General features: G+C 44.7%; 1 protein-coding gene across 1 annotated transcript in view; it reads left to right on the top strand.

Moving 5' to 3' along the window:
• Positions 1 to 18325, top strand: part of CAMK1D (calcium/calmodulin dependent protein kinase ID) — a 404516-nt gene that overhangs the window by 227958 nt on the left and 158233 nt on the right. Inside the window, 1 exon segment of the mRNA XM_030568042.1 lies at positions 12548 to 12622. Coding sequence (XP_030423902.1) covers positions 12548 to 12622 — 75 coding nt within the window.

The following is an 18325-nucleotide window of genomic DNA, read 5'->3' as shown; positions in this document are numbered from 1 at the left end:
ACAGTCCAGATTCAGTAGCCCATTCAGTCCTCAGCCTCTTTTGAGGGGTCATTCAGATGGAAAGTTAATGTGCAGCAAGCAAGGGTGTGAATTTACAACCCATTAGCCCCTTCACACGGAGGCCATGTCTATACTACAAAATGATGTTGACTTAATTTACGTTGGCATACAGCCTCCATAGTGTGTGCACACTGGGCTCCTTGTGTCGGTAGTGTGCGTCCTCACCAGTGTGGGGCATTGTGGATGGCTCCTGAAAGCCGGTAACGGTCTGTGTTAGCAGTGCAGTGTCTACATTGTCACTATGTCTACCTAATTATATTGACCATGACACTATGCTGCTCGGACAGGTGGTGTTAATAAATCGGTGTAGAGAGGCACTTACAGGAGCCGAATTTAAGTGAAGACACTTCCACAGGTAGGTCGACGCATGGCAGCTTATGTCAACCTAACTGTGTAGCATAGACTGGGTCTAACTCCCTGGGTGGATAGTTTGTGCACAAACAATGCCCTTAGGCAATTTAGCTTAGTACAGTTTAAGGTGTATTACGCTAAAGTACACAAAGGCACTTTTAGTAAGAGTGTCCACAGGGGGGAGTTAGTACAGAATAGCCAGTGTGCTAAAAATTCACACTCTATTTTGCTGCGCACTTCCAGTGTAGACAAGTCCTGAGATTGCCTGCAAGGTTGCCCATTGGGAGCAGTGGTGCCTCCGAGGATGCTTGGTTACTAACCCAGGCTTGCATGGTGATTTTTAAAAGCCTAGGCTTCCAAACTTTCCACTTGTGGCCTTTTGTAGATCAGGTTAGAAAAAACACACACTGTTCTCTGTAAACATGGTTTCAAGCAGTTCCTTTGTGTGCAATTGCTGTTGTCTTAGTTACTTAGTGCTCTGAGTGATCTTTCCTGACTGCTTTAACTTGCTATGGATTGTTCTGTCAATCAATAGAATATTTTAGACCCAACCATGAGGATATAAGATGCATCCCTGTTCGGATGATGACTAAAATTCAGCAAGAAGAGAATAAGATCCTGACTGGAGTATACAATCCCAGAGGGTGGTCTAGTTGGGCCTTCAAGCTTCAGGGGACTGAGTGGGGAGGAGGATGGGGAATGTCAGGATGAGTGAGACAGGAGGTTTTTCTTCTCTTCAGCAAAGTATTTACCCTGCATCCTGGTTACATGGTTGCATCATTTAATTTCATGCCCCACATATTTGACAGAGTCTGATCAGCAACAAGTTGTTGTTTTGGAAACCTGTGTTTCATAAACACCTTTCTTGTTTACCCATGTATTTTATTCAATGTCCTTCTCAACAGCCACCCGTGATCCTACTCCCCCATGTAGAAATATGCCAAATGTGATAAATATAATTATTAATGAAATCCTAATAGTTTACACTTGCCATACTGCTTTCATCCAGGTTCTTAAGGTGCTTTATCAGATGGCTAATTATCATCAGTTACACACTAGACTAGCAGTTGTGACCTTACTGTGATCACACAGCATGTCAGCAGCCACAGCAGCAATAGAACCTGGGTCCCCTGCTCTAATCAACAGAGAATGCTGCCTCCATAATTAGTGATCTCTAGTAATATATAAGCGATGGTCTGGGACAAGCAGGAGCTGGCGGAGATGTAGAAACCGCGTAGTTATTCAGGGATATATTTTCTCTCATTATATCTCCACTTCCACATTGTAATCCTTTGCACTTCTACAGCAATATCCATCCAAAGACCTTGCAGTTTTATAAATATGGGAGTGAATTTCACCCCTTAGTGCAAAGGCCCAGCTCAGATTCCTGTGCACTCCCCGAGTCACCGCTTAAGCATTTAAGGTGGTGTTATGTAATGCAAGTTGTCTTGTGTGTGCCCAATATACTATGGATAAATTTGAGTCTTTGGACACTCAGCATCTTGTGCTAGTCACCACTATCTGCTGCTGCATGAAGCAGAGAAATATCAATTATCATTCACAGACAGATCCTGCTCCCATCGAAGTTAGTGGGATAGGTCTCATCCTGGGAGCAGAATCTGGCCTTTCAGAAATTTCAGTTTTTCTTTAGGAAGCTGTAACATAGACTTTCCCTAGTATTGGATGCAGTAGTTTTTAGTGAACATCTGTGAAATAAGACAACCTGTTATCGATCCACTTATCAAAGCTGCTCTTAGTTGTTTTACAAAAGGTTAGGCCAAACGAATGCATGCTGAGCAAAGGAAACCCAGCCTGTACCTAGTGCATTGTAATAGGTAAGTTTTAAAACAAATCAAAGCAGCTCCCGGGAGCTCTTGTCTGTACACTGCTACTTTTAGAATAGTAATCGGTCGCATTTTGGTTGCTCATGTCAATTTGCTGGTATAAACTCAGGTTGGTTATTTGATGCATCATCTGAAGTGTTAGATGCTGCTCAAGTGCACTCAGTTCTGATGCAGATACAGTAACTGCCTTCCTTTATTTTGCTAGCCTTTGTGTTTGGAAAAGGGATGTAAGTAGAGTCATAGATTTTTTTTTAAAGGCTAGAATGGACCATTCGATTGTCTAGTCTGACCTCCTGCATATCACAGACTATACAGAATTTCACCCGTTACCCCTGCATTGAGCCCAGTAACTTCTGTTTGACTGAACCATATCTTCCTGAAAAGGCATCCAGTCTTGACTGGAAGTCACCAAGAGCTGGAGAATCCACCACTGCCCTTGGTAGTTTGTTCCAGTGATTAATCACTCTCACTGTAAAAATGTGAATTAGTCTCTCTCTAGGTTCCAGCCATTGGTTCTTGTTATTCCTTTCTCTACTAGCTGGAAAAGCCCTTTAGTGCCTAGTATTTGAGATGCAGAATTATGGAGTGAGACTAGAGGCCTTTTCCTTTTCTTTATTTATTGACATCCTCATTCTATTTCAGTACCTTACAAATGTTGTGTGAGCCGTTTTCATGAACCTTGTGAAGTAGGCAGTATTATCTCCATTTCACAGACAGCTGCACTAATCATGGAGGACAACGTGGTGTGTGTTTTGCCTGCATGATGGAGGTGCACAGGATTTATCTATAGAGGGACAGAACCTGTCTGTGAAAATGGTGAATGTAATGTGTGGGAGGGCTGAGGTCTGTTACTGGAGAATGCCTTAACGGGACACATTTTGTAATGATTTGTGTAGGCTGAGGTTTTTTTTAAAGCAGCCATAACTGTTTTTTAACCAAGGTATTTTTCTTTGTGGACATTATCTTTCTAATCTAAACTGTCAGCACTATGGTATCTACACACTGTGCTGTCACTGCCATGGTCCTGTCATAATGTTGTGTCATCAAGTAGTGCTGGAACATCAATATGTTGTCTAGCTCAGAATAAAAATAAGGTCCATTTTTTATCTCTTCCAGTTAGCAGTAAGTGGAATGGATGTGTGGCAGTCAGGACTCTCCCATGAAGTCCAGGGTGGGATGGCAGACTCGAGGAGAAAAAGATGGATTTGGTTGGGTTAGAAGGAGGGAAGGAGATGACTCTGCAAGAGAGGAGAGAGAACAGGAAAGTTCAAGAGCGGAAGGATGGCCAGTGGTTAACATGGGTTTAAGTCCCTGCTCTGCCATAAACTTCCTGTGTGACTTGGGACAAGTCAGTCGTTTTGTGCCACAGTTCCTCATCTGTCAAATGTATCTCTGGAATGTATCAAGGGAGACTATACCAGACTGGGGAAGACGCTTAAGGAAATCGAGGCTCAGGTGATCTTCAGTGGGATTCTGCCGGTTCCTAGAGAAGGATGACAAAGGTGTGACAAGATTATGGCGATCAACAGATGGCTCAGGCAGTGGTGCTATAAGGAGGGCTTTGGGATGTATGGCCATTGGGAAGCATTTACAGACAGAAGACTGTTCTCTCGGGATGGACTTCACCTGAGCAAGGAGGGAAATAGACTTCTAGGATGGAGGCTCGCTGACCTGATTAAGAGAGCTTTGAACTAGAAATTTGGGGGAGATGGTTGGGAGATGTTCGGGAGATCTCCACGCTGAAATTTAACCTTGAGAGGGAAGTAAACAAAGTAAGAGGGGATACAGCCATGGACAGAAGAATTGGCATAAGGAGGAAGGGTAGTGTAGATAACAGACTAACAGGTGATGTCGGTGGTAGAATGTCTGTGCCTAACAGGGTACAGAATGTGAGTGAAGCCAAATGGCAAAAATTAAGATGTCTGTACACTAATGCGAGGAGCCTAGGGAACAAAATGGAGGAACTAGAGCTACTGGTGCAGGAAGTGAAACCGGATATTATAGGGATAACAGAAACGTGGTGGAATAGTAGTCATGACTGGAGTACAGGTATTGAAGGCTATGTGCTGTTTAGGAAAGATAGAAATAAAGGCAAAGGTGGTGGAGTAGCATTGTACATCAATGAGGAGGTTAACTGTAAAGAAATAAGTGATGGAATGGACAAGACAGAGTCTGTCTGAGCAAAAATCACACTGGGAAAGAAAGCTACTAGAGCCTCCCCTGAGATAGTGCTTGGGGTGTGCTACAGACCGCCAGGATCTGATTTGGATATGGATAGAGACCTCTTTAATGTTTTTAAGGAAGTAAACACTAATGGGAAATGTGTAATCATGGGAGACTTTAACTTCCCAGATATAGACTGGAGCACAAGTGCTAGCAAGAAGAGTAGGGATCAGATTTTTCTGGATGTGATAGCTGATGGATTCCTTCACCAAGTAGTTGAAGAACCGACAAGAGGGGATGCCATTTTAGATTTGGTTTTGGTGAGCAGTGAGGACCTCATAGAAGAAATGGTTGTAGGGGACAACCTTGGTTCGAGTGATCATGAGCTAATTCAGTTCAAACTAGATGGAAGGATAAAAAAAATAGATCTGGGACTAGGGTTTTTGATTTCAAAAGGGCTAACTTTAAAGAATTAAGGAAATTAGTTAGGGAAGTGAATTGGTCTGAAGAACTTGTGGATCTAAATGCGGAAGAGGCCTGGAATTACTTTAAGTCGCAGCTGCAGAAACTATCAGAAGCCTGCATCTCAAGAAAGGGGAAAAAAACCATAGGCAGGAGTTGTAGACCAAGCTGGATGAGCAAGCATCTCAGAGAGGTGATTAAGAAAAAGCAGACAGCCTACAAGGTTTGGAAGAAGGGTGGGATTAGCAAGGCAAGCTATCTTACTGAGGTCAGAACATTTAGGGATAAAGTGAGAAAGGCTAAAAGCCAAGTAGAGTTGAACCTTGCAAAGGGAATTAAAATCAATAGTAAAAGGTTCTATAGCCATATAAATAAGAAGAAAACAAAGAAAGAAGAAGTGGGACCGCTACACACTGAGGATGGAAAGGAGGTTAAGGATAACCTAGGCATGGCCCAATATCTAAATAAGTACTTTGCCTCAGTCTTTAAAAAGGCTAATGGGGAGCTTAGGGGTAATGGAAGGATGACAAACGGGAATGAGGATATGGAGGTGGATATTACCACATCTGAGGTAGAAGCCATACTTGAACAGCTTAATGGGACAAAATCAGAGGGCCCGGACAATCTTCATCTGAGAATATTAAAGGAACTGGCGCATGAAATTGCAAGCTCGTTAGCGAGAATTTTTAATGAATCGGTAAACTCAGGGGTTGTACTGTATGACTGGAGAATTGCTAACATAGTTCCTATCTTTAAGAAAGGGAGAAAGAGTGATCCGAGTAACTATAGGCCTGTTAGTTTGACATCTGCAGTATGTAAGGTCTTGGAAAAAATTTTGAAGGAGAAAGTAGTTAAGGACATTGAGGTCAATGGTAATTGGGACAAAGTACAACATGGTTTTACTAAAGGTAGATCGTGCCAAACCAACCTGATCTCCTTCTTTGAGAAGGTGACAGACTATTTAGACAAAGGAAATGCGGTAGACCTAATTTACCTCGATTTCAGTAAGGCATTTGAACGGTTCCACATGCGGAATTATTAGTCAAATTGGAAAAGATGGGGAACAATATGAGAATTGAAAGGTGGATAAGGAACTGGTTAAAGGGGAGACTACAACGGGTCGTACTGAAGGGTGAACTGTCAGGCTGGAAGGAGGTTACTAGTGGAGTTCCTCAAGGATCGGTTCTGGGACCAATCTTATTTAACCTTTTTATTACCGACCTTGGCACAAAAAGCGGGAATGTGCTAATAAAGTTTGCAGATGACACGAAGCTGGGGGGTATTGCTAACACGGAGAAGGACCGGGATATTATACAGGAAGATCTGGACGACCTTGTAAACTGGAGTAATAGTAATAGGATGAAATTTAATAGTGAAACGTGCAAGGTCATGCACTTAGGGATTAATAATAAGAACTTTAGATATAGATTGGGGATGCATCAGTTGGAAGCAACAGAGGAGGAGAAGGACCTTGGGGTATTGGTAGATCACAGGATGACTATGAGCCGCCAATGTGATATGGCCGTGAAAAAAGCTAATGCACTTTTAGGATGCATCAGACGAGGTATTTCCAGGAAAGATAAGGAGGTGTTAGTACCGTTATATAAGGCGCTGGTGAGACCCCACCTGGAATACTGTGTGCAGTTCTGGTCTCCCATGTTTAAGAAGGATGAATTCAAACTGGAACAGGTTCAGAGACGGGCTACTAGGATGATCCGAGGAATGGAAAACCTGTCATATGAAAGGAGACTCAAAGAGCTTGGCTTGTTTAGTCTAGCCAAAAGAAGGCTGAGGGGAGGTATGCTTGCTCTTTATAAATATATCAGAGGGATTAATATTAGGGAGGGAGAGGAATTACTTAAGCTTAGTACCAATGTAGATACAAGAACGAATGGGTATAAACTGGACACTAGGAAGTTTAGACTTGAAATTAGATGAAGGTTTCTAACCATTAGAGGAGTGAAGTTCTGGAACAGCCTTCCAAGGGGAGTAGTGGGGGCAAAAGACATATCTGGCTTTAAGATTAAGCTTGATAAGTTTATGGAAGGGATGGTATGATGGGAGAGCCTAATTTTGGCAATTGATCTTTGATTATCGCCAGATAAGTATGCCCAGTGGTTGGTGATGGGATGTTGGATGGGATGGGATCTGAGTTACTGCAGAGAATTATTTCCTGAGTGCTGGCTGGTGAGTCTTGCCCACATGCTCAGGGTTTAGCTGATCACCATATTTGGGGTCGGGAGGGAATTTTCCTCCAGGACAGATTGGCAGAGGCCATGGAGGTTTTTCGCCTTCCCCTGCAGTGTGGGGCATGGGTCACTTGCTGGTGGATTCTCTGCAGCTTGAGGTCTTCAAACCACAATTTGAAGACTTCAATAACTCAGGCATAGGTTAGAGGTTTGTTATAGAAGTGGATGGGTAGGGTTCTGTGGCCTGCTTTGTGCAGGGGGTCGGACTAGATGATCACATTGGTCCCTTCTGACCCTAGAATCTATGAATCTATAAATGGGAATAATAGCAATGCCCTACCACTCAGAGGTTTTGTGAGGATACATACATCAGACTGTTTGGTACTCAGATATTGCAGTTATGGGGACCAGGTAAGTACCTAACGGTATGGCTACACTTGAAATTTCAAAGTGCTGCCACGGCAGCGCTGTGGGAGTGCTGCCGCGGCAGTGCTTTGAAGTGTGAGTGTGGTCGGAGTGCCAGCGCTGGGCAGCACTGGGAGAGAGCTCTCCCAGCGCTGCACGTAAACCACATCCCTTACGGGTGTAGCTTGCAGTGCTGGGAGCCGCTGCAGAACTGATTACACTGAGGCTTTACAGCACTGTATCTTGCAGCGCTCAGGGGGGTGTTTTTTCACACCCCTGAGCGCGAAAGTTGCAGCTCTGTAAAGTGCCAGTGTAGCCAAGCCCTAAGATAAGATAGATCACACATGGATATGCATCCAGACATTTTGGGGTTTATCAGAATGAATACTCTGAACCTTTTGAGATTCATGCTGCACTACTAGGCCAGGATAAAAGCAGAATTAAACCCTTCCAAACTTTCTCTTGCTCCAGCACTGTAAAGTACCTCCCTAATTCCCTCTGAACAATCCTCAGCAATTGATCTAACAGAGCATCTATTCAAGTGAATGGAATGCAAGGGCATACTTGGTGTATCCAGCCATTTTCTGGATGTTCTGAGCCAGGGAATTGTGCTGAGAGACACACACACACACACATCTGGTAGACCAGGATTGTCGCTTGCCCTGCTTACACATGTCCATTACCACAATTAGGTGGGTCTGCCAGTGATGAAAGTTTAGTCATTCTTTATCAGAATTTGAAGCAATTTCTCTTTCCTGTTGTTTATAAAATTATATTTCTGCTCAAGTTGAGTGTCACTGCAGATGAACAATAAGTGGTTCCGATTGATTATAGTGATTTCTGCTGGAAGGTATAGAGAGCTTGATCATCTTTGGCCTTCATTGAGAGAGCCAGCAAGTTGATAATAAGCACAAACGTATTCTCTAGCCGCTCTTGCTAGCGTAGCAGGTCTTATTAGCATTTTTATTGTGAACGTCTCTTTTCTTTGAAGAGTTTTTAACTTAAAATGTAGACCACCTTCCAGCCCTCCTCCACCTCGCCAGGATAAAAAATAAAAGTTGACTGTTTGGGAGATGCTTTCTACTCCCTTAGCTCAAAAATGTAGCATTAGCCTGAGGGCTTGATTTTCAGAGGTGTTGAGCCATTGACTTCAAGTAGCATTGTGAGTTCACTGTATTTCCAAAAATCAGGCCCTTGTGGTCTTGAATTTGCCTGAAGCAAACTGAAAAAAAAGTCTGCTTGTCACATCACAGAGCCACACCAGATAAATGGTTCCTACATGTTCTGCTGGCCAGGCAGCTGCCGATTCTGCTGATCTGATGGAGCCACTGCAGCAAAACTGGCTGTGTTCTTCCTAATGGAATTTTACAAACTCTCGATCCATATTGAGGGCTGATGTTGTGTATTTATTTAAATACAAACAAATCCAGCTTAGAATGTAAATGACATCAAGTCAGCGAGGGTTGGGAAAAAACACAAAGCTGGCTGATCTGCTCAGTTATGAAAATCAGGCACCAGGGAGTCCTGCTTTCCTGTTATCTTTTGAGTTTTGGAATGAGATAGGACAGGTGACTGGAGAAATTTTTTAAGGCAACCGCTCTATATAATTTTGGAAAATTTCCATAGAAGAGCCAAGATACTAGACATCCATTCCTGCGCACCAGAATTAAGACTTAAAAGCTTAGCTTCTTCAGTGTTCTCTTATGAATCTTATAATGCTTGAGCTATGATGCTGTTTCTCTGGACAATTTACTGGAGCAACAAAGGATTTTTATACCTCCAGAGAGCAAAAGACCTATAGCCACACATATATTGCTGTATGATATCCTACAGCACGGGTCAGCAACCTTTCGGAAGTGGTGTGCCGAGTCTTCATTTATTCATTTTAATTTAGGGTTTCGCGTGCTGGTAATACATTTCAATGTTTTTTAGAAGGTCTCTCTGTACAAGTCTATATATTATATAACTAAACTAGTGTTGTATTGTAAAATAAACAAGGTTTTCAAAATGTTTAAGAAGCTTCATTTAAAATGAAATTAAAATGTTGCTCTTATGCTGCCGGCCCACTCAGCCCGCTGCTGGTCTGGGGTTCTGTTCATCTAGGCCGGCAGCGGGCTGAGCGAGGCCTGCGGCCGGGACCCCGGCTGGCAAGGGTCTGGCAGCCAGAACCTCAGACCGGCAGCAGGCTGTGTGGGGCCAGTGGCCAGGACCCCAGGCTGGCAGTGGGCTGAGTGGCTCAGCCCACTGCCGCTCAGCGGTTCTATCCGCCGGCTCCTGCCAGCCGGGATCCCAGCTACCGGATCCATTCAGCCCATTGCCAGTCTGGGGTCCCGGCCCTGCCCACACACAGTGAGTACCTGCCTTCTCCCTGGTTCTGGCCCATTCTCTTCCTCTCTCTGCACTGAGCTGAGGGTGGGAGTGGACTGAGCACAGGGCTGGGGGTGAAGGGTCCCCCCAGCCTTCACCCCCAGGAGCTATGATGAGGGAGGGGGCTCAGGGTTGGGGCAGGAGGTTTGGGTGTGGGGCACTTACCTGGACCAAATAGGTACGAGGGATGCAGGTGGGAATGTGAGGGGCGGGGTGCAGGAGCTCCAGTTTGGTGCTCAGGGTGGGGGTGGGGATGTGGGGGGTGCAAGAGTCAGGATGTGGGGGGTGCATGGGGGGTGCGGGGGCTGGGTATGTGGGGGGTGCAAGAGTCACGGCTGGGGTCGTGAGGGAGGTGAAAGAGTCAAGCAGAGGGTTGGGTGTGTATGAGGGGCATACAGGGCTCAGGGCAGAGGTCTGACGGGTGTGTGGGGCACAGGGCTCAGGGCCCGGGCCTGGGGTGTGTGCAGGGCTCAGGGCAGAGGGCTGGATGTGTGTGAGGGGGATCAGGGCAGAGGGCTGGGGTGTGTGTGAGGGGAGGTCAGGGCAGGGGACTGGAGGGGATATGCCCCATTCCACAAGGCCCTGCCCCTGCTTCTCTGCCTCCGCCGGGAGCAGTGAGCACGCTGACTCTGCTGCTTCCCGACCCCCTCCCTCGCAAGGGCCATCAGCTGATCAGCCAGCAGGGAGGGCGGGACGGAGAGGCAGAGGAGGGGCAGGAACCCAGCACACTACAGGAAGAGGCAGGGGAGTCGGCAGGACCAAGCTTCTGCCCCCTGACCCTTGCCCCTACCCCCGCAGGAAGGGGGGCTGAGGGAGCGGAGGGTGGAGAAGAGGGGGCCAGGCTGGGCAAGATTTTTAATGGCACGCTGCTGCCTGCCGGGACTCCGGCAGGCAGCAGCGTGCCATGAAAAATCAGCATGTGTGCCGTCTTTGGCACGCATGCCATAGGTTGCAGACCCCGGTCCTACAGCGTGTTAGATTTGGGTTAATATGCCACTGATATGGAACTTCCTGCATATGAAGGTTTTAAGGCAGATCATTACTTTCTGTCTTTTATATGAATGGTTTTTCATTCCTGAATGTAGGTCTGATCTCTTTCTCTCACTAACGTCTATGGCAGTCTTTCCAGTGATGTCACTGGAAGCTGGACCAACCCAATATGTGCACATTATGATGAGTCAGAGCCTGCAGGATGCTGACTACTCAGCACTTTCATCAACTTACTGGGAGTGTCAGATGCTTTAACACTGCTCAGTATTGGGCTTTGTGTACTTAATTGCACCTCTCATAAATTTGGAGTGGATTATGCCCCAAAAAGTTTACTGGGTTTAGCATTCACTGATGAGTGTCCTCTGTTATTCTTTCTGCCTGTATGTGTGTGTTCTTTAATCAGCACATTCTGCTTACAGTTTTTGAGGGATTTCTCTCACACTTAAGGCAATCATCTATACTTTGTATAATTAATATTATAGCCCTTGCAGTTAAATGGATAGTCTCTTTAGGGTCTTAAGTTTAGGTTTAATGGAAATTAAATGTATGCTTTAGAAATTGTTTGGAATTGCTTAAACAATAATCCCAGAGAAGATTTGCTCCAAGTAGTTAATGAGACTGTTGTCTGATAAGGTGATTCTCCTCTAAAAGTTAACACTTTTAACAAAGCAGGGGCCCAGTGATACTGAGCAGCAGTGACCTGTGCCCTGATACCAACTACTCAGGTGGATTTTTAAATTATACGAATGTTTCTGTATGAGGGTCATGGCAATACTAGAGAGTCATGGTTTGAATAATTAATTTATTATGGTGCTTGAGATCTGTGGGTGGAAAGACCCAGGGCCGGCGCTTGCATTTAAGCGGCCTAGGCAATCACCTAGGGCGCCAGGATAATTGGTGGGCGGCGTTTTGCCGGAGGGGGCAGCAGGTGGCTCCGGTGGAGCTGCCGCAGTCGTGGCTGCGGACGGTCGGCTGCTCCCGCAGCTCTGGTGGAGCTGCTGCAATTGTGGCTGCGGACGGTCGGCTGCTCGCTCGGCTCCGGTGGACCTCCCGCAGGCACGACTGTGGCAGCTCCACCGGAACCGTGGGACCAGCGCGCAGGGCGGCGAAATTGCCGTGCGCCTAGGGCACTAAAACCCCTAGCAACAGTCCTGGAAAGACCCATTGAAGCATAAAGTATATTGTTATGATAGACAACGTTGTGAGGCAGTGCTGAGAAGATGCTGTATGTGGGGTGTTGTGTTGGAATGGAGCCACTTGGAGTATGAGGATTTTGTACAGCTGTGGCCCCTCAGTTGTCAACACTGCTGTCAGCATCTGTATATATGCATATCCCTGCACTCTTGGCTACTAACTGTATACTGGCTTCAGTAAATCTACAATTTGCAAATCCCTGCACTCTGATGTGCTACTGCCCTGAGAACTTAACATCCAAATACCACCGTGGATGTTCATTTTATTCATCTGACAGGAGAAGAAAAAAGTCTAATGTTTTAAATATTTCATCAGGAAACATTCCTGCTAGCTAAGCAATAAGAGTATCCTGGGCTGCCGGGCACTCCTGATAGCTTACACGGAACTGGGTTCAGTTCTGACTGTGTAAATCGCAAGCGCCAAGTAACGTCTAATTAAAAATAGCTTTCTGTTGGGCAGCTGCTTAAAGTTCACCATTTAACCTTGCACTTACCTTTTATTGTTGTTGTTATTGCTTTTCAGAATAAAACATGAAAATATAGTTGCACTGGAAGACATATATGAGAGTCCAAACCACTTGTACCTGGTCATGCAACTGTAAGTACTGCCATTAATTAACCGTCTTGTCAAAATTGTCAGCATTTTTGTTTGTTTGTTTCTTTAACCAAGAAGGTGAGAACAGATTAGAAGTATGTACCGGTACTCATTTTGCTACAGGCTGAGAAAGACCCTAAAGATGGGTGAAGTGATGCTTAAAACACTATGGGCCAGACATTGATGCTCTTGCTGAAATTGTGTAATAATATTATTCTGTAATAGTCTCTGTCACAGTTTCAGGGTAACTGCACCTGCATTCCCCTCCTCATGGTCTGCCAAGGGCACCCACTCTAAGCTCCCAGCTCCTCAGCTGTCACCTTTCTTGGGAAGAAACCCCTGTCTCATTCCCTGCTGACTAGGGTATTAAGGCTGCACATCTCCCTGATTACACTTTGACATCTCCAGCAAGCCAGACTGCCTAAATGGCCAGTGTCTGCCCTTTGCTTTCCCTCTACAGGCTATGACCAATGTATTGCTTGCAGTTATAAGTTACCACATAGCTCTTTCTAAGCAAGCACATGTATTCTTAAGGTGAAAGTATTACAGACAGAACACATTAAAAATATAAAAGAACCTGCATGCATGCTAAAAAGCTTATGAGAGGTCACCCCCAACTCCAGCCTTTGGCTCTGGTAGATGTTAGTCCTTCAAAACCACAACTTTATACAGCTCATGCCTTTGATTTCCAATCTCCATGAACAGGCAATCAGCAGACAATGATCCACTCTTCAGGTTGCAGCTTCAAAAGGCTGGGTTTTTACATAACTAGGGGTGGAGAATTTGCATTAACCTTTCCCTAGGTATTCCTCAGGAAATACACTTCACACTTATTGTGACCAAAGTCTATTCTTCTCTGGCACATTTTCAGTATGGACCTTTGAACTCCCAAGCCTCACATCACATCTTTCCCTAAAGAGGTTTCAGACAATCCTGGCTTATGGCTACATGACCTATGGCATAATACATAAACGTTTCATTTTAACACAACGTATCCCTAAAGATATTTAAACTTAGTAAGGTCTCCCAAGGTTATGGAAGAAATTGCCGTATCTGTCAGTGTCTCGTTCAAATCAGTGGGGCTACTCACAGAGTAAAGTACTAGCTGGTTTGTGCGAGGGGATCAGTATCAGGCCCCATATGTATAAAATTGCTACAATTCAGTTGTCTGGGAACCAGTCTAGGTTAGTTTTTCTCTCTCCCCTTTTTCATACTTCTGTAATAAAAGATTGTAAAAGCAACCATAAGAATGAGCCCTGGCTGATGTAGTCTTTACTGAGCTATAGAGAATCAAACATGATAAGCACACGTATGTGTATTTAAAAATGGAAATGAGAAGATTGTACCCATTAGCCAACTGTGAAAAGAAATGTCTGCCATGTCTGACCACAGTGCTCAAACAATACCAGTAGAGCAGATAAGGAGTGTACACTGAACATCTGTCCAAATATTGATCTCTCCCAGATGGTCAGAAAGTCAGATGGAAATCACTTACCACCACCAGTGGAAATATGTATAAATATAGGCTCACCTTGACATTAGCTGTCTGAATAATATTTCTGTCCCTCCATGCCCCGTTATAATCATGTAAACTTCTTATGGGGAGACAACTGTGTTGGCAACATTGAGAATTATCTCTTGATCCTGGTGTGGCCTAAACTCATTACCTGAACTGATACAAGCTGGAAGTATCAGAGAGGGCAAAACTAGAGCTGAATGGACGAAAGAGAAAAAGAAAAACATTAATGGAAAGTGTTGGGTTTGGGGTCAACGAAAGATTTCAGTGATGATTTTGATAAAGTTTTGGATAAAAAAATTGATAAAATGTAAAAATAAAAAATTTAAAAGTCAGTATTTTTTGCAAAGTGTTTCATTTTCAAAAAACAAAAAAACCAACCCACCACTTCTTGATTACTCCCCTTCACTTGTTTCATTCAAAATATTTCACTAGCTCTAGCAAAGAGTACATTGAAAATAAAAAGAGGAATGGCCTCTGTCCAAAAGGAGGCCCACTGGTGCAGTTTAGAATCAATGAATAGATTTTAAGGTCATTATAATCTAGTCCAGTGGTTTTCAAATTGTGGGTCGCAACCCAGTACTGGGTCATGGAATGTAAGGCACTGGGTTGTGGCTGCTCTGGTCAGCGCTGCCGACCGGGCCGTTAAAAGTCCCGTTAGTGCTGCTGCCCAGCTCTGGCAGGCTAGTCCCTACCTATTCTGACACCGCGCTGCGCCCTGGAAGTGGCTAGCAGCAGGTCTGGCTCCGTGGCAGGGAGCCATGGGGCTCCACACACTGCTCCCGCCCCGAGCACCGGCTCCACACTCCCATTGGCCGAGATTCAACATTTTGCTTTTCAAAATCTGGTTTAGAAACCCTGAGTTGAAATTAAAATGTCCTCCTACTTACATATGCTATAAATGTTCCAGTTCTCAGTCAGCTGCATCATCCCAGAGCCAGATATATTTAATATTATTTATTATAATAACACCTTGGAATCTAACCAAAGATTGGGGGCTCACTGTGCTAGGTTCTGTACAAAGAAGACAATCCCTGCCCAGAGTACTGCAGGGGAAATGGCAAAGGAATATCAGAATCCTAAAAATTCCGACAAACCAAGTGAATTTCTCAAAATATCAATTTTATGACCAATTGTCTAAGAATGCTGGCTTTGGTTTAACTTCTTTAGTAAAATATCAATTATTATTCTTATTATTTAACTTCTTTAATTTCAGGCAAACCCTGATTTTCCAAACCCCACACATTTGAATCTGCATATTACCTGAAATGTGTGTCTTGCCCTGAATCCAAATTTTTATTTAATCCAAAATTTGTTATTCTGTGAATTGTGATTTCAAGGCTTTAGACATTCACTACCATTTCTGTAAAACTGAAGTTCACCTGTTTTCTCTGTTATTGGTAACCTGCTAAGGTATGTTTGGGCTGAAATTAAGAGGAGGAAAATTGAATCTGAATATCAGGAAAGACTTCTCCACTGTGAGATGTCAGACCCAGAGAAGTAGTGGACGCCTCATAGCTCAGGTTATTTAAAAGCAGTCTGGGCAAAGCACTAGAAATATCTCATAGAGAACAATTCCATACTATCAAGGAGATAGATATTCCCCTTGTCTGAATTCTAAATTGTTATGGGCTTGTCTTCACTGCACTGATTGCTCAGACTATAACTTGAGTTTTGCCCTAACCCAACTCCTTTACACACAGTATGGTCTTTAGCTTAAGTTAGGTCCGTGGTTCTCAAACTTCTGTAGTAGTGACCCCCCCACCTTATAAATTAAAAACCACATTTTTTATATTTACCATAATTATAAATGCTGGCGGTGAAGTGGGGCTTGGGGGTAGAGGCTGACAGCTTGTGGCTCCCCACATAATAACCTCATGATGCCCTAATGGGTTACAATCCCCAGTTTGAGAACCCCTGAGTTGAGGGGTGCTTTATACTCCTGCCAGCTGGCCTTCTTGGGTGGGTTGAAGTTGGAGTGCTGCTGACATTGGAGCTGGTAATGCAGTAGGAATGCAGCAGCTATAGGTACAAGAACTCATCGGCTGCTAATCCAATCACTCTGTGAAGCTCCAGGGTTGTTTGCAGTGTGGGCATCACCCTCACTTGTCGGAATAGAGCAGGGGTTGGCAACCTTTCAGCAGTGATGTGTCGAGTCTTCATGTATACATTCTAATTTAAGGCTTCACGTGCCAGTAATATATTTTAACGTCTTTTAGAAGGTTTGTACTGAAAACATCCTCAATTCAGGGCAATAGGACCTTATGACACCCTACTCCAAGTTGTCATTCTCTGTCTTGTATGCAATCTCAGCAGCCTGACAAGACTGAGCTGTCATGAAACTTAGCAGCCCAAGCAACACATTTGTTGCCCACTTCTTCTCAGGATAATGGATGAAATGATCAAACCTTAAAAGCTAACTGTAATTACATAGCAAAACCCACAATGTAATTACAATGTAATTATAAACTGCATCGAGAAAAGTCACGTGTTAGTACATTGTATTTTCCATACTTGGCTTCCAACAGAATATGTATTAAGAACACCAATGGGATGGTACGAAGTAAATCAAGCATCTAGTCAGCTTCTGATCATATGAATCAGTAGTAATGCATACTGAAAAGCAAAACCTTATTGTAATTGCTATGTAACTGCATTGTAATACTGAGCCTTATTATAAAGTTTGACAAAAAATAACTAAGGGTATATCTGACATTTTAAAAACCTACTTGTCCTAGAAGAGTAGAACTCTGCAAAGCTGCTGTATGTACAAACACCTATCCATGTGGAAAAGAGAGCAGGATATGAAAAATATTTTCTTAAATGGCACTGCAAACCTGAGTGTTGAGTGATTTATGATAGGTTGTCTCTAAGTGAAACTCTCTCCTACCACACTTTTAGTTTACACAACTCATTTGGTTTGCATTTTATGAACTCATTTGTGCTGACTTCTCCCTCAAGATGGCGCCTGGTCTTGTGTTTTGTTGTTATTTTTCTTTCTCTCTTTCTGTGGGAAACATCCCTTCTTCTGTGCTCGCTAGGCCTAATTCCAATTCTCCAGCTGGTGTGACTACATTGGAGTGATTCTTGATTTACATCGGCATAAATCAGGTCAGAATCTTTTGTTGAGGGTATAACACCTGTAGAAGGAGTTACTCGTGTTGATAAGATAGTCTCCTAGAAAAATAATCCCGTTGGAAGTAATCCAGTTGAAAGAGGTTTTATCGCATACTTTTAAAATGAAATTTCTTGCTGACAACTGATGAATGTCTATGGGAGCTGCTCAGCCCGCTGCGACTCTGGGGTTCCCACTTCTGGCCCCTTGCCAGCCGGGGTCCCGCCACTGGTCCCACTCAGCACCCACTGCTGGCCTAGGGAAAGGAACCCCAGACTGGCAGCAGGCTGTGACCCCAGCTGGCAGGAGTCAGCAGCCAAAACCCCAAAGCGGTGGCAGGCTGAGCCATTCAGCCCGCCACTGCTCTGGGCATTCCACCGCTGGCTCCTGCCAGCTGGGGTCTGGCCCACTGCCAGCTTCGGGGAAGGAACCCCAGGCCAGCAGCGGGTGCTAAGTGGGACCAGTGGTGGGACCCTGGCTGGCAGGCTCCGATGGTGGAAACCCCTGAGCAGTGGTGGGCTGAGTGACTCAGCCCGCCGCCACTTCGGGGTTTCAGCTGCTGGCTCCTGCCAGCTGGGGTCACAGCCTGCTGTCAGCCTGGGGTTCCTTCCCCCAGGCCAGCAGCAGGTGCTGAGTGGGACCAGCGGTGGGACTCCGGCTAGCAAGGGACCAGCAGTGGGAACCCCAGAGCGGTGGCGGGCTGAGCAGCTCAGCCCACCCTGCATGCCATCAAAAATCAGCGCGTGTGCCACCTTTGGCATGCGTGCCATAGGTTGCCAACCCCTGAAATAGAGTATCTTGAGTGTACTAGCTCAGGCTAGCTGTTGCAATGAAGAGGAGCCCTCTTACATGTTTCTGTATTTTAGCTATAATTTGGCATGCCAGGGGGATATTGATCAATGTACTTTTCTTCTCATTCATAATTTACCTCTTCATTCTGTAGCAAATTTTCTCTTCTTGTTATTTAAATATTTGTAAAAGAGGTTGACTGGAAGTTGGATTTTAAGGACCTCAGCTAGGGTAATGAACACAGCTCCATTAAGATGCGTTGGAGCTCCACTGAAACCAATGGAGC

The sequence above is a fragment of the Gopherus evgoodei genome, chromosome 1 (genome assembly GCF_007399415.2).
Source record: "Gopherus evgoodei ecotype Sinaloan lineage chromosome 1, rGopEvg1_v1.p, whole genome shotgun sequence".
NCBI classification, from domain to species: domain Eukaryota; kingdom Metazoa; phylum Chordata; order Testudines; family Testudinidae; genus Gopherus; species Gopherus evgoodei.
The sequence above is the reverse complement of the archived record's forward strand: the minus strand, read 5'-3'. Positions and strand labels throughout refer to the sequence as shown.